The 16977-nt window shown below is 45.2% G+C and overlaps 1 protein-coding gene across 1 annotated transcript; it reads right to left on the reverse strand.

The window, feature by feature from the left end:
- Positions 1-823: 823 nt before the first annotated feature.
- Positions 824-14753, reverse strand: naglu (N-acetylglucosaminidase, alpha). The gene is made up of 6 exons (XM_085465396.1): positions 14061-14753; positions 6482-6629; positions 6048-6194; positions 5848-5933; positions 3251-3507; positions 824-3052 (listed from the first exon to the last, which is right to left on the reverse strand). Exons 1-6 carry the CDS (start codon positions 14471-14473, stop codon positions 1848-1850), a joined length of 2256 nt encoding a protein of 751 aa, XP_085321522.1. The 5' UTR covers positions 14474-14753; the 3' UTR covers positions 824-1847.
- Positions 14754-16977: the final 2224 nt, after the last annotated feature.

Below are 16977 nucleotides of genomic sequence, written 5' to 3' on the forward strand. Positions count from 1 at the left end.
GTAATAGAATAAACAACATCACAATGATATATGGGAATATGACAGTAAATACTAAATATTAAACATTATTGTGCAGCACATAAGATCAACAGAACACAGTGTGCTTTGAGGTAGGAGCCATAAAGGGTGTAGTTTGTGGGTGTGATCACCCGTGTGTACACCTGTGAGCATGGACGCGCTTGACATGTCTTTCCCAAGTGATGTTTGTGTAAAGTTTGGTCAGAGGGTTCGTCTGTATGTGCGCATGCACCATTTAGCGTGCTGCCTGCTGTAACCCATAATTTACTTCGGGATTTCTGATCCTGGTCCTGAAAATCAGGCAGCAGTGGCCCCTGAAGGCGACATCCTCGTCAAGCCTCGAGGATACTGTGGCAGGGACCTCAGGGAGGGCTCCAGTACTCGGGATTCTCTGTCCATTATCTGGGAGAACCCCACCTGGTCTGACGCCATGCCTGGGGAGCCAGCTGGGGGCTGTCCTGGGGACCGGTGAGAGTCACTGCACATTTCAGAGATATTTAAAAGATGCCTTCATTAATGAGAAATGTTATAAATGGTTTCATGCAGCTCCTGAAATTTTAAATTTTTAACTTATGCTCCATTTTAAATGCTTTCTCCACCAGCTTTTTTAATGGTCATAAAGGCAGTGTACCGTGCCCAAGCTTGCAGCTCACGTCCTGCTACTTTGTGCTGGACTGTTTCTGGGGCACCTTTGCACAGGCCGAGTCCTGTGATCTACGCTTCGAGGGGTCAGTTCTGATCAACATCTTCAATGTGATGAACACAACTGTTTTTCTGAAAAAGTAACCGATTCCTTTGACATGTCGAAGTCTGACAGGTGTTTATTTTGATATAAAAATATATTTTTTTTAATCAGAATAATCATTCAGACAAGAATACATGAGCTTGTCAGCTTTATCGTTCATTGCTAAATACAAATTCATCTGTTTGGAAGACCTTTGTGGATTATTACTACGTTTAACTGAACATGTTAGCAGGAGCTCTAAATACAGGAGGTGGTTGTTAAACAGCGTCTGAAGCACCCAAACAGTTCTATAAGTAGGACGCTGGCCTTCTTCTTCTGTCTCTACTTAATGTCAGTTCTATAAAACATATTCCTGTCGCTCATGTCGTTTAGAAAAAGCAAGAAAAAAAAAAAATCACAATATCCAAATTAACTTCAGACTAATGCATAACAGAGTCAGTTTCTAAAAACAGCATATTATTCACTTAAAGTTTAACATGTCCAATATTCAGATTTGCTTTCTGTGCGACTAAAGATGGAGATCAGACTCGTGTCTGCGTTACAGTTGAAACTATAACTACACATTATTGTGTGTTAAATGTGCTTCTACTTCCTTGCTAGATTTTCCCACTAACAGTAGCGGGACACTGAAGTGCGCATTTCAGGCACACAGCAGGTTATGCATGCAGACTGGATTGGACAGATCCAGACTTTCTACAATTGAAGCGCAGATTGGAGATTCCTGTCAGTCTTCTCGTATTAATCTGAAATGGTGAATATGTGAAACATTTTCCTTACGATGTGTTCAGTCTAAAACAGTACCACAGAGTTTGTAGAACACCTCAAACAGTCGAGAAGAGATCTGATACTTCCTCCTCTGATACGGAGCATTATTGGGAATGTGATCAGTCTGAGCATAACGTGAAAATAATCTTCCAAGAACAGACAAAACCACCCGTTGCTGATTTCAGTAAGTGTGCAAAAAACAGATTGTTCCTGTAAACCCAAGCAGTTTGTTCAGGGACAGCCGAGGACGACTGAAAGTGGACAAACACATTCTTCAAGCTGTTACTTGCAAGTTTTTCAAAAATGTTCTCTCTGCTCACTATAGTCTGTTTAGGGCCTGTGGAAAGTACTTGAGGAAGATCCTATAAGCGATCTCGTACGTGTCTCCCTGAGGTTTGGTCGGGTACTTTCTGCCGTTGTAAATGAATCCTTTTTCTATTTGGAATACCGCCTGGTTGAAGGCAGCCTGCTTGAAGGGTTGTCCGCTGTTCAGGCATTCCACCAACGTTTGGACAAACAGGCCCCATCGCTGGGCATAGTAGTCCTCAATGAGCCCCCCCCACTCTTTGCTGGCATAGTCCAGGATCTCACCACTGGGACCCCAGAGAGTGATCTGGTTTCTGGCATTCATGTCATAGAGCTGCGCCTCCTTGTCATCCACGGCGAGGGACCGAGCTCGCTCCAGCCACGTCCCCAACAGGAAGTTTCGGTTGCTACTCAGCAATCGATTGAGCTCCGGCAAGAGGTCATAGACTAGCACACCACCTGCAGTCAGCAACTCTGACAGGTTTTGCTTCTTGAAAGCATCTGCAATATCTCGATAAAAGGACGTAGTCAGTACTTGTAGCACCTCCCGTGTCACATCCACAAGATCGTACCTGAATGTCTCTTTGGACATAAGAGAAGGAGCTGCATCCATGATGAGTTTCCAAGCTTTGTACAAGTCAGCGGGGTCATACCAAAGCCCAGTGTTCATGTGAAAGGATGGTCTGCGGACCAGTGGGCTGTGGTTGTGGTTTCGGTAGTGTGGGTCACTGCAGTTGTAAATGCTGGCAAATAAGAGCCTCCATGCAGCAGTCAGGCTCTCTTGTGTATTGCCATAGCGACGTATGGCATAGAGCGACACCCACTTGGCCAAGTTGACTGGCTCCTTGCGCCAAGCCAGCTCACTCATCAGTTCATACATCACAGGATTCTGCTCAATGCCTTCTGGTGTCATGCCTATGCCTACTAAGGTGGAGTTTGGGAAATGCAAGGCTTTAAAAGGGCCTGAATTGATGCTCTCAACTGTACCAAACAGCCCACTGTTGCCCCCAAAGTTCTGCAACATACACCAAATGAAGGGCTGCCCATAGAAAGACTCTGTGTAGGAGAAGATTGGCTCGGTCTCTGCAAACAGGTCCAGCACAATCATCCGTCCAAGGGGCACTCCGTGTAGTAGGGCCTGAATCTGGGCTGGTTTCCAGAACGCTGCATCGCTGAAGAACAGCCAACCTTGCATCAGCCAGACTGCCTGGGGATCAACTGGAGAGAAAAACATTTGGATAAGGGCCAGACAATAGACCAGCTCTTGAACATGGCTCAAAATCAGCAGGGAGCTTTAGCAAACTGTCTGTGCAAGAAAATTGTACAACAGGTCATCCGTGGGGCAACAAACTAGGGCAATTATTGTACTTGGACCCAGAAATTGTCACGGTTCAGGCAGCTGATTCAAACACTCACCTGCTGTCATTGAGGCAAAGACTGAGCGACTGACTGCAGACAGGTAGGCGGGGTCAGAGGAGGGTGGAGTCATTTCATTGAAGGTGTCTGTGCTGTAAATGTGATCCGTCCCAAATTGCTTCAGCACTTGGGACAGATACAGGGAACCAATGTGATGGAAAAGGGGGTCTTGTGGATCTAAGACAAGCGAACATGAGTAGCTGCAGTTGAAATGAGACCATGGCCCCAGTCTGGTTACTCTGGCCTCTGGATACAGCCTGAAACACAAGCAAGCAGCAGCAATACTAACTCTCTAGTCACAGAGTGGTTACATGAAATACGTTTGACGGACACAGAGATGCAGTTTGCTGCTACAGGACAAACTAACAAACCAATTCAAACAACTCTGACTACCAGGAAAAAGTGATTAAAGCGCTTCTTTTTTTAAATTCTAAAACAGAGATAAACAAGACAAACACTGCAGATGAAAATAAATGGAAAAAAGGCAGCTTCATCAGTAAAGGCAAGCATGTTATAAGAATGCCTGAGCTTTCTTATATGTACATCTCGGGCAGCTAGATTTGACATATTTCTGTATCATTTTTGAATAATACAGATTGTGCTGGGACAAACTACAGATCCAACATGGATCCAGATGGCATGATTTGGGAAATCAGATCTACTGCGACTCCATTTTGGATCCATCGTGCTGTGTAAGTGGACTAACCCAGGCACACATTCATGATCTGTTATGGAGCCTACCGTACTGTGTGGTAGGTCTGGTTCTTTTTATCAGTGGAAAATATCCAGAGTTTCAGAATTGTTGCCTCTTTTGATGAAATGTAATTATTTAATTCCAACATGAAATGCTCAAAAACAGACGAGAAACCTTCTTTATAAGAGACGGTGGTATAGTGTGTTTAAAACAGGCTAGCTGAGATGAACATGAGAGTTCATTAAATGCTACGCCAAATATTCCTAACTTTACTAGTGACAAACACATTTGGCAAGGTGTGATCGTGGCTCAAGAGTTGGGAGTTCATCTTGTAATCAGAAGGTTGCCGGTTCGAGCGCTGGCTCCGACAGTCTCGGTCGTTGTGTCCTTGGACAATACAGCCGTTGTCTACTGGTGGTGGTCAGAGGGCCCGGTGGCGCCAGTGTCCGGCAGCCTCGCCTCTGTCAGTGCGCCCCAGGGTGGCTGTGGCTACATGTAGCTGCCATCACCAGTGTGTGAATGGGTGGATGTGTAAAGCGCTTTGGGGTCCACAGGGACTAAGCAAAGCGCTTTACAGACCATTTCATTTTAACGAAGGTAAATGGTCTGGTACTTGTAGCGCCTTTCTACTGAACTTGAGCACTCAAAGAACTTTTTGCTCCCCTCTGGTCACAAATACCTTCACCCAGTGTTTTTATCTGTAGTTAACCTCTATCTAACACTCACACAGACACGTCACGATTCAGCATCTCACCCAAGAATTATTTGGCACAGGAGGAGCCTGAGATCGAACCACCAACCTGTGGATTAGTATATGACCCGCTCTACCACCTGGGCCATAGTCACCCAGGTGGCGACCTGTTAGTAACTTTTACTGCAATGATCAATGTCTGCTGGGTTTTGGTGCCAAATGACTGTCTCGGGATATTTGCATAACATGATTTCATTGGCTAGCAGTTGCATTTGTGTGTTTGAATAAAAACACGTGTGCTCTGATTGGCTGGCACTTCCAAAGTTAAACAGCATGAGCAAAGCGGACCAACGGATCCATAGTTCAGTTTGGCAGCTCGTGACGTCACTCCAACCAAAGCGAATGAGAAGCGAGCGTGTCAAAGCCTGAAACGCATCCATGTGAATCCTGCCTCACAACATCCTCAGAGCTTTCTCAGCCTCAGGTCGAGATCACTGTGTTTCCTTACATGTGGCATTACCAGCATGCGTATGGTGGTAAGCACAAAACTGATGGCTGCGCATGTTAGATAAACGCGATGTATGTTGCATGTGTACTTGTTTCTTTCACAAGGTAAGAATAACACTCAGTGACGGTGTAACAGAGAAACAAAGATCAGTTTGTCAGAAGGACAGTAACAGCAAACACGGACTAGATTTAACTACATTCAAGTAAAATTAGTGATGCTTGGTCTTCTTGATAATATTTCACTACATGTCAGGAGGTACTGGCCATTTTCTTCACAGTCTATTTTTATCCACTTTTTATATTTATTGACTTTACAGCATTTGTACTTCAAATCACAATTAACCCCAGAAAATCTATTATTTTGAGCCTCAACAATGCTGTTTATGTGGCAAAGTAACAGTAACATCATGAACACACAGGCAGACTGCATTGCTCATTAAATTAACTGGTCAAGTTGATAGTTAGTAGTTGCAGAACGTCTCACTCCTATCAACACTTTTCATGTTAACTTGCCCCACACTCTAGTCCCAGTGCTGTAACGGCAGATAATCATCACACATCTGTAAGAAAAATAAATACCCGCAGCCAATCAGACTGGTTCTTGTAATTATTAATGGTAGCACTGGTTTGGCTGTAAGTACCTATAAGACTAAGTTTGCTGTGGCACAGAGCAGAAAATGATGTTGAGACATAAAGAAGAGTGACCTGAGGACTCCCTTGGGGATGTTTCCAGAGAAGGCCGGCAGCACGGGGATCATGCCAAAGGATCTCATCCGCTCTAAAATCTTAAACTGGAAAAAGTGAGGAAAAAGTGATGTGAGATGATTGAGTCCACAGCAGCGTCTCAGCGTACATTCAACTTGGTTTTGGTCCATTGACATGTTGCTGTGTTGAGGTTTGATTACTTGAAGGTAGAGCTGGTTCACGTGCCAGGATTGCGGCAGAGGTCCACCAAACTTGAACAAGTTTGCCATACGGTTCCAGGCAAGGAACGCCGGACCGGAGAAGAACTCTTCTATCTCTGACTGGTTTAACCCGAGAGCACGGTAAACCTAAAAACAACAAGAGCAGCTTCTAAACACTCACAGTCAGCATTTTGTATCTAGTCCCAACTTATTTCAGTGTTAAGCAAAGTTTCCTAGACGTCTTATGTACTGGCTTCTGGTTGAGCCTGTTCTCCTCCAACTTTAACTTCTTCCCCGTACTGCTCAGAGAATTATGCCAACCAGCTGTTAAACACACTACAGAACTGAAGTACAAAAGCTGATCTAGTCCTGATTCATATCATTGCAAGAGCTGAAGAGAAAAAAAACATAGCTGAACTTTCAGACTTCCTCACCTCCTGCCACAGGGCTTCTTGGCCAGTGAAAGCCAGCGGCAGATTGATTCCATTCAGTGCCATCCAATCAATCTCTCTCTCCCATCTCGGCCAGTCCCACCACACGGAGGAATAACTAAAGGTGCAGACGTTCTGATAGTACCGGAATCTAGATACAAATACACAAATATGTGGCTTAGAAATGCATTTTATTTAATACAGAAATATAATACAAATGTAGTATAATGGTGTGATTATAGCACGGTGGTTAGCACTGTTGCCTCACAGCAAGAAGGTCCTGAGTTCAATTCCACCATCAGGCCGGGTCTTTCCGTGTGGAGTTTGCGTGGGTTCTTCCCGGGTACTCCGGCTTCCTCCCACCGTCCAAAGACATGCAGTTTGTGGGGATAGGTTGGTGAAAAATCTAAATGGGTGTGAATGGCTGTCTGTCCCTGTGTGTTGGCCCTGCGACAGACTGCCAACCTGTCTCGCCCTACGACAGCTGGGATAGGATCCTGAAAACGATAAGTGGAAGCTTGATGTGATGGATGGTGTGATTGATAGTTTGCAGTGTTATTGCTGTATTAGAACGGGTTCTTTTCCCAATAACCTGTAAAGCCAAACTATTCTGCTTGATAAATGTGATCGCTGAGCTCTATATCATGTTTTAAAGACATGATGATAAAAACAGTTTGTGTTAATCAGTTAATCAGTAAAACTGTAATACTATTTATGTGTCCTCAAAATATACTCTAAATCACACAGCCCTGCCCCTCCTTCACTCTGCAGCTCTCCTCACATTCAAAGTTCTCCAGCAGAATGAAGGGAGGCACCAAAGTCTGAAGGTGTGCATCAACTTAACACTGCAAGTGCATTGTTGTAGTGGTTGACAATGCTGATTTGTTGAAAAAAAAAAAAAAAAAAAAACACCTGGAGAAAGAGGTGGCTGCAAACTGTTGTGTTTCTGTGACTGCCTGGCTGTCCTAGGAGGAGGGATTTGGAGGTATCCAGGTAACCTCAGGGTTAAAACTGGGTAATACAGCCTAATAGGCTAGAGCCTATCACCTACAGTGGGGCAAAAAAGTATTTAGTCAGCCACCGATTGTGCAAGTTCCCCCACCTAAAATGATGACAGAGGTCAGTAATTTGCACCAGAGGTACACTTCAACTGTGAGAGACAGAATGTGAAAAAAAAAAATCCATGAATCCACATGGTAGGATTTGTAAAGAATTTATTGGTAAATCAGGGTGGAAAATAAGTATTTGGTCAATAACAAAAATACAACTCAATACTTTGTAACATAACCTTTGTTGGCAATAACAGAGGTCAAACGTTTACTATAGGTCTTTACCAGGTTTGCACACACAGTAGCTGGTATTTTGGCCCATTCCTCCATGCAGATCTTCTCGAGAGCAGTGATGTTTTGGGGCTGTCGCCGAGCAACACGGACTTTCAACTCCCGCCACAGATTTTCTATGGGGTTGAGGTCTGGAGACTGGCTAGGCCACTCCAGGACTTTCAAATGCTTCTTACGGAGCCACTCCTTTGTTGCCCGGGCGGTGTGTTTTGGATCATTGTCATGTTGGAAGACCCAGCCTCGTTTCATCTTCAAAGTTCTCACTGATGGAAGGAGGTTTTGGCTCAAAATCTCACGATACATGGCCCCATTCATTCTGTCCTTAATACGGATCAGTCGTCCTGTCCCCTTGGCAGAAAAACAGCCCCATAGCATGATGTTTCCACCCCCATGCTTCACAGTAGGTATGGTGTTCTTGGGATGCAACTCAGTATTCTTCTTCCTCCAAACACGACGAGTAGAGTTTATACCAAAAAGTTCTACTTTGGTTTCATCTGACCACATGACATTCTCCCAATCCTCTGCTGTATCATCCATGTGCTCTCTGACAAACTTCAGACGGGCCTGGACATGCACTGGCTTCAGCAGCGGAACACGTCTGGCACTGCGGGATTTGATTCCCTGCCGTTGTAGTGTGTTACTGATGGTGACCTTTGTTACTTTGGTCCCAGCTCTCTGCAGGTCATTCACCAGGTCCCCCCGTGTGGTTCTGGGATCTTTGCTCACCGTTCTCATGATCATTTTGACCCCACGGGATGAGATCTTGCGTGGAGCCCCAGATCGAGGGAGATTATCAGTGGTCTTGTATGTCTTCCATTTTCTGATGATTGCTCCCACAGTTGATTTTTTCACACCAAGCTGCTTGCCTATTGTAGATTCACTCTTCCCAGTCTGGTGCAGGTCTACAATACTTTTCCTGGTGTCCTTTGAAAGCTCTTTGGTCTTGGCCATGGCGGAGTTTGGAGTCTGACTGTTTGAGGCTGTGGACAGGTGTCTTTTATACAGATGATGAGTTCAAACAGGTGCCATTCATACAGGTAACGAGTGGGGGACAGAAAAGCTTCTTACAGAAGACGTTACAGGTCTGTGAGAGCCAGAGATTTTCCTTGTTTGAGGTGACCAAATACTTATTTTCCACCCTGATTTACCAATAAATTCTTTACAAATCCTACCATGTGGATTCATGGATTTTTTTTTCACATTCTGTCTCTCACAGTTGAAGTGTACCTCTGGTGCAAATTACTGACCTCTGTCATCATTTTAGGTGGGGGAACTTGCACAATCGGTGGCTGACTAAATACTTTTTTGCCCCACTGTATTAGAGTGAGAGGCAGGGTCGCACCCTGGACAGGTCACCAGTCTGTCACTGTCTTGAACAACAGTTAACACCTTTGAGTACAAAGTTGTTCCTTGAGTCCATACAGTCCAGACCTAATCAGCATCGTTCACTGTCATTCCTTCAGCTGTCCTGTTTGTGAGCGGTTGGATTCAAAGCCACTCATGAAGTACAGAGTTACAACACCAACATATAAACTTTTCATATAATTCAATTTTATTTACAGGGCACCAAAATCACAACACGGTGCTTAAATATAGCACTGAAGTTTAAACAGGAACAGTCAAAAAGAAAAACACATAAATAAAGCTACAACACTTCAACTGTTCCAGTGAAGTGAGAGTGGAGGCCTGGGTGTAGACACTCCCTGTATGATGCTGAAGGATTACACACTGCTCCCCACAACTATGTTACAGACATGAGCAAAACAAACTGAACCACACATGCTGCCGATGGTTCAGCCCAGCCACTCTGCACATGACATAGCTGCAGTGAGCTGATCCGGGTCTAATGCACAACAGACAACTGAAAGGAGAGTCCTTTAAAGGGCCTGGCGGCAGTACAAGTGCTCAGAGAAAACAATGACAAATGTGTGACAACGCTCCATTTCTCATGCACCCGGGTTTGTTCAGGCTGAGACGGTACCCCGGCATCGTCCTGTGTGTAGTTTGAACCTGTCACAAAAGCACTCGATGTGCAATTGTTCTTAGGTGACGGAGAACTATAAGAACCATCGACTGTCGTGATGCCATCGGGGGCTGTGACTGCAACAGGTCCACTCTGTGGAGAGCAGTTCCCATGAACGACTGAGAGGAGCTGGTGAACATCCAATGTAACGGGTGTGAAGTGGATTTGGTGGGAAAACATTTTTCTTAGTTATGTACATGTGAACTGTAATTTCATCTGACAGCAGGACTGGGATGCTCTGTAACATCACCAGTGGTGAACCTCCCAACCAGCTGTCTGTGACTACATGGAGCTTAAACCTGAACGGGAAAATGTGACATGACATGTTTGAGGATTTTTGTTTGTTTTTTTAATCCAAGTCTAAAATATATAGTGAATTAAAAATGTAAAAACTCCAGTAAAGTAAAAAGTGGACAATGGCTGTGTCAACAACAAATAAAGAACTGACAGACTGAGATTTGTTTACCTTCCTGTTACATGTTAATGGAGCTGTGACACTATGAGTGCAGCGGCCTAAAACCTCTGTCCCCCTCTGTAGGGACCAGGGCCCGTATCCCTAAAGAATCTTTGTGCAAAAAGTGGCTCCTAGCGGCCAAATTCTAAGAAAATTCTCAGAGTCATGACGTTTTCTTAGAATTTCCCCTAAAAGTGACACGACAATCCCAGTTAATATAAAAGCTATTCCTCAAGATTCCTAGCGCTTAAAAGGGCTCCTAAGGCGAGATCTGCTAAGAGCAGGGAAGAGGACTTTTAGTGGCTTAGGAGTTCCCCTAAGCAGCTGCACAAAATGGCCAACAGAAGAGGCAGGAGAGATGTCCTGCAAACACTGGATGACAGGGAATTATTGAGATGCTACAGATTGGATCGTGCAGGAATCATGTTTGTGGTGGATCTCCTTAGAGATGCAATTACTTCACCAACTCGACGCCACAACGCTATTACACCGGAGACGAAAGTAATCACAACCCCGAGGTATTTGGCAACCGGGAAAATGCAACAATGCAGCAGTGATGACTTGGGTCTGCAATCACAGACATTGCTAAAAGCTGAGCCGTGTTACCCTCGTTAAGACCACACTGGACTTGTAACGTTGTGATTTCTACTTCATTAAGGACAGCCTCTTGAAATAGGCCATCTTGTTTTCAACGGGGTCCATATGGGAGTGAAAGTACAAAATATGCCAGCTAGGATATTTATATGAGCAAATAAGACACGAATCATTATTTGAACAGGGTGTAATGAGTTTAAGTTTTCACATATTTTAGATTCTAATGGCTATAACCCCTACAGCTTACTATTCATTTTCCAGATATTTTCTTGAATGTGAAATATTATTTACAATTACAGTCAGCATAAGATTAGAGTATATAATATGTTTATTGATTTGAGGGTACATCCTTTGCTCATTATCACCAAAAGCTCATTTCCATCAAACTTGTAGGATCAACCAATCACGGCTTTTGAAATGATGACTCATACCTAGCAACGGGGTCAACCACACCTCCTCACTAAGATAGGATTTTCCATCCATTCCTTGCTCAGAGTTCACTGAAAATGTTCTGGAATCACTTCTAAGCTAAAACTCCTGGCAAGGAATTTTTAGGTTAAGTTAGGAGCTCTCTGAGAGGATTCTCAGAATCTTTAGGGATACGGGCCCTGGCCATTATTTTGGGAAAACTAAAAATATTTAAGTCACGTAGCCAATGACCTGTGAATGAAATAATGTTTTATAGCTTCTTATACTCTCACTATACTCTCACTATAAGGCTTTCAGGAGCAAAGTGAAGGAGGAGATGAAAGCAGCACAGCGGGAGGTGAAACGCTGCCTGAGGGAAGCAAAGGACACCTACAGGAGGAAGGTGGAGCAGAAGTTGGAGAGGAACAATATGAGGGAGGTCTGGAATGGTGTGAAAACCATCACAGGCCACAACACCAAGAAAAGCACAGTGGGGGGGACTGTGGAGAAGGCAAACGAACTCAACAACTTCTTCAACAGGTTTGACCAGCCCACAACCCCCCCACCCTCACCTTCACCTTCACTACAGAGTCCTCTCCCCACTCTCCTACCTCCCTCGCTTCCCCCCCTTCCTGACACCATGACACCCCCCTCCTCCAATCCCTCTCTCAGCAGCAAGACATCTCCCCCCCTCCCCTCCTCCCAAACATCTCCCAGTGTCACAGTGGATCAGGTCAGGAGACAACTGAGGAAGCTTCGCCCCAGAAAGGCAGCAGGCCCAGACAAGGTGTGTCCTAGGATGCTAAAGGCGTGTGCTGCTGAACTTGGGGAGCCGCTACAACGAGTCTTCAACCTCAGTCTGCGACTGGGGAGAGTGCCCGCCCTATGGAAGACATCCTGCATCGTCCCGGTCCCCAAAAGGAACCGGCCCAATGAGCTGAATGACTTCCGACCGGTGGCACTGACGTCACATCTTATGAAGACTCTAGAGCGGCTCTTCCTCAACCTCCTCCGACCACAGGTACAACATGCCCAGGACCCACTACAGTTTGCATACAAGGCGGGTGTCGGAGTGGAGGATGCCATCCTGTACCTCCTACACAGAGCCCACTCACACCTGGATGGGGGAAAAGGCACGGTCAGGATCCTGTTTCTTGACTTTCCCAGTGCCTTTAATACCATCCGGCCCTGTATGCTTCAGGAAAAACTGAACAGGATGGAGGTGGACCCCTGCCTGGTGGCTTGGATCTCCGACTACCTCACCGACAGACCACAGTACGTCAGGCTGAAGGACATCACGTCTGACACTGTGGTCAGCAGCACAGGAGCACCACAGGGAACTGTGCTGTCCCCTCTTCTCTTCACCCTGTACACCTCTGACTTCTGCTACAACTCTGAATTATGCCACATTCAGAAGTTTGCAGACGACACAGCCATCATGGGGTGTATCTGGGATGATCAGGAAGAGGAGTACAGAAGTCTGGTGAGGAACTTTGTCGCATGGAGTCACACAAACCACCTGCAACTCAACACCTCAAAGACTAAGGAACTGGTTGTGGACTTCGGGAGGTCCAGAGAAGGTCCACTGCCGGTTCAGATAGAGGGGGAGGAGGTGGAGGTGGTCAACAAGTACAAGTACCTCGGGCTGTGGGTGGACAATAAACTGGACTGGTCATGCAACACAGAGCACCTGTATAAAAAAGCCCAAAGCTGACTGTACTTCCTCAGGAGGCTGAGGTCTTTTAACATCTGCAGGAAGCTCCTGAGGATGTTTTACCAGTCGGTGGTTGCTGGAGTACTTTTCTATGCTGTGGTGTGCTGGGGGAGCAGCACAGCAAAGAAGGACTCATCCAGGCTGGAGAAACTGATCAGGAGGGCTAGCTCTGTGGTCGGCATGAAGCTGGACACTCTGGTGACAGTGGCAGAGAAAAGGACATTAAAGAAACTGATGGACATTATGGACAATGCTGGGCATCCTCTGCACACGGCCATTAACAACCAGAAGAGTCTGTTCAGTGACAGGTTGCTTCTCCCAAAGACAAGAACTAACAGACTTAAAAACTCCTTTGTCCCACACGCCATCAGACTGTTTAACTCCTCTCTGGAGGGGAGAGGGAGGGGAGACAGGAGGACAAAGGAGGGAACAACTAAGCTGTAGTGCCTCTTCACCTCACTGTGCAATACCTTGTGCAATACTTTTTGTAAATAGTCAACGGTGCAATAGACTCAATCTTATCTTATCTCTTATCTTATACTCACAAAACACACACTTCTAGGAGTGAGACAAACATTTCACCTTTAAAATAAGAATTCTTTTAAAATGCATGTTTTTTTTTTTGTTGCGGTTTCTTTGTTTTCCTTTTGTTTTGTTTGTTTGTCTCTTTTTTTTTCTATGTGGTTGTATTTTTTTTTGTACCACGTTCAAAATAAAGATTCAATTCATGTAGCAGATGTTGCCCACACTTCAAGTTCTGGGGGTCTAAACGCATTACAGCTGATCCGATGTCTGTGTGGGGAAAGCACACACACTTTCTTTCCTCCTGTTGTTTGCTGTGTGTGAGGTCAGGAAGTGTCAGTTTGTTGTCTCTGACATGAAAATGAAACGTGAGCTGCTCACAGTTTGGACACACGGTCTAACCAGGTGAGACAGTCACAGAGGGCTTTGACACCAACCTTTGTAAGGACTTGGCGCATTAAACGGGTCCCTCGCAGGTCTCTTGTAAGCCTGCAGAAACCTTTGTGAGGACGGTGCGGGTCACTGACCTGTGCGGGGTGCTGATGCGCAGGACGCCGGTGAGCTTTGGCAAAGGTCTGGGCAGATCCAGCTGATTCCCGGACCAGGAAACGTGGCAGTTGCAAAAATACTTCAAATAATTATAAATCCCGGAGGCCACGGCCACCCCGGTGCTGCCTGTGGCGACGACCTTGTTGTTTTTGGTGGACCTGAGCTCGCACACGTCCAGGCTGTCGTTGGAGAGGCTCCCGTTGATCGACACGATGAACTCGGCCGATCTGTTCCCCAGCAGCCGCCTCAGCAGCTCGGTCACCGCTCTGCCCTGCGCTCGGTCGCTGGCTCTCGGTCTGATGTGGTCCAGAGAAGGAAACCTGCAGCGTGCGCTCACACACAGGCTCCAGACGAGCAACAGAGCCAAGCAGCAGCCGCTTCCGCCTGACATTTTGAGCCCTGTCCACGGGAGACACTTTCCCACCGTTGCATAAGTTTAAAAACGAGTTTATTTGTCTATTTGCGGAGAACCCGGAAGCGTAGCTTTACCAAAAGCCTGCTGGCCAATCAGAGAAAGCGCTGCGGCCTCCGTTGACTGTCAGCCAATCGAGCGTTGTTTCCTGAAAGCTTTTTGGCACGTGATCAGTTTGTCACATGACAGTAAACTTAGAGAAGTGTTGTGCGAGTTACTGTTAAACTGTTAAAGCCAGTGTTACCGACGGCACCGACGCTTTAAACACAGCTCAGCAGACTCACAGCGGTCATAGCAGCAAATATACAACAAACATCAAGCACTCAGAAAATCAGTGTAGAAACAGATATGCTGGATAAATAGACAAGTATAGAGATATAGGTGTAAATATAAAAAGAATAGTATGTGTCGTGGTGTACAGTGACAGTGGGCATTGAGGTGTTCTTAGTTCTGTTCCAAATGTGTGGATCTGACCCAAGTGGGTGAATTAAAGAGTCTGATAGCAGCAGAAGGAACGACTTCCTGTAACGCTCCCTCAGACAGCCAGGCTGAAGGAACCTGTTGCTGAAACTGCTCTTCAGATTGTCCAGTGTGTTATGGAGGATGGGAGTCATTGTCCATGATTACCAGCAGTCAGCAGTCTGTCACCGATCACCTCCTCCAGGGTGGAGAGCTTCACGCCAACAACAGACTCGACCTTCCAGATGAGTTTGTTCAGTCTGTGTCCTTTGCTTTGATGCCTGCACCCCAGCACGCCACAGCAAAGATGATGGGGTGGCTGTAGCTCAGGTGGCAGAGCAGGTCAGCCACTAATCAGAAGGTCGGTGGTTCGATCCCAGGCTGCCTCCTGCCTGCATGCCAAATGTCCTTGGGCAAGATACTAACCCCATGTTTGCCTACTGGTGGTGGTCAGAGGCATGGTCCCTGCTGCACCATGCAGGGAAGAGCAGCGTGTTGTGATTCATGAGCTGAATCATCATTAATGTGTACATGAACACTGAGTTGAACTTTCCATAATGATTAGAAATTTGTTTTGACATGTTTCAATTTATTTTAGTTTTTTAGTTATTTATTTTATCTTATCTCATTTTAATTTTCTTTACTTATGCTTTTAGCATGTACAGCACTTTGTGAACTCTGGTTTTATGTTAAAGTGCTTTATAAATAAAGGTGGTATGGTATGGTATTAGTCAACACAATAAAACATGCTTCAGCTTTTCATGCAAAACAAAAAAGCAGCATTTTTGAATCAGAGTGCAGCATCAAGGCAGTTAAACGTGCGATACTGATCTGCTCAGCAGAGGCATCACCTGTAATGGTGTAACAGGTGGAGGCCTGACACGTTTCCCCTCATCTTTTCTGACATAGAAATAAATAATCACCAGTTTTGCATTTAGCTAAACAGTGAGCCCAAGGATATTTCAGCAAAATAGTCCACGTCATCAGCTTTTTACTTTTCAGGATGTCTTTGAATTCTCTCTGTAGGTTCATCATTTTCATTTCCATCAGTCATAGCCAGTCTGCATCAGCATGATACAGACATTGAGATCTGATGTATTGTCAACGTGTTCCTTTCATTTTTTTGAGCAGTGTATTTAGAAACTGGGTGTTCTGGAGACCCACATTTATAAACGTGGCTGTTTTAAACCTCTTTCAGCTGAACGTTTTCCTGCCTCTGTTTAGTACATCAGGACTTGGTAGGGTAGCTCAAATAATTCAAAACATATCGACCATAAAGTCCATTACACAGGAAGTAAATGAACCGGCTGGGTCTCAGCGGCTCCAGCACTTTGGGTCAGCTTCTGTTTTAAATGTGTTTTTAAATAAAACAGAGTAATAACAAATGGTCTTTCTATTCAGACAATGTTCATAATTCCTGTTTGAGGTATATTTATTAAACACAACTTAGTGGGCTTAATATAATATCTGAGTGTATGAATATCGTCTAAATGTAATCGACTCAAGTTCAAACACAGCAGAATCATTTCCTTCCACAGAGTAAGGTGATCCATATTTGACCATGATATCTTTCAGAACATGAGCTGCCAGCTAGTGCTGCTTGTTTTTTCAGTAAAGTTCAGCTGGTTGACGTCTTAGCTTGGTGATACTAGGAGGCTAACATATGCTGGTTAGCTTATGAAACAAGCGTAACTTTATCAACCGCCAGCAGGCTAACACTCAGTTACTATCACTGTTCAAAGGTTTGTTATCATCACACAGCCATCAATGATTCTCCAGTGTTGTTTGACCTCAGCTCGTTGTGTACTTAACACAGACACACATGGACAGCTCAACTCTGAAAGAGAAAACAAGGTCAGATTTGAAGTCGTCCATTTAAAAAGAAAGAAGTCGTATGAACTCTGGAGAGGATCAAAATTAACTCACCTTACTTGTGGAGGTGAAAAGAGGGCGTGTCAGACAGTCAGGAGCCAATCAGGAGAGGGAGAGAGGTTACAGAGGGAAGGCACAGACGAGTAAATGAA

This window comes from Copadichromis virginalis, linkage group LG8 (genome assembly GCF_057382275.1).
Source record: "Copadichromis virginalis isolate Kocher_CV1m ecotype Utaka linkage group LG8, C_Virginalis_male_GT1.1, whole genome shotgun sequence".
In the NCBI taxonomy this organism is placed as follows: domain Eukaryota; kingdom Metazoa; phylum Chordata; class Actinopteri; order Cichliformes; family Cichlidae; genus Copadichromis; species Copadichromis virginalis.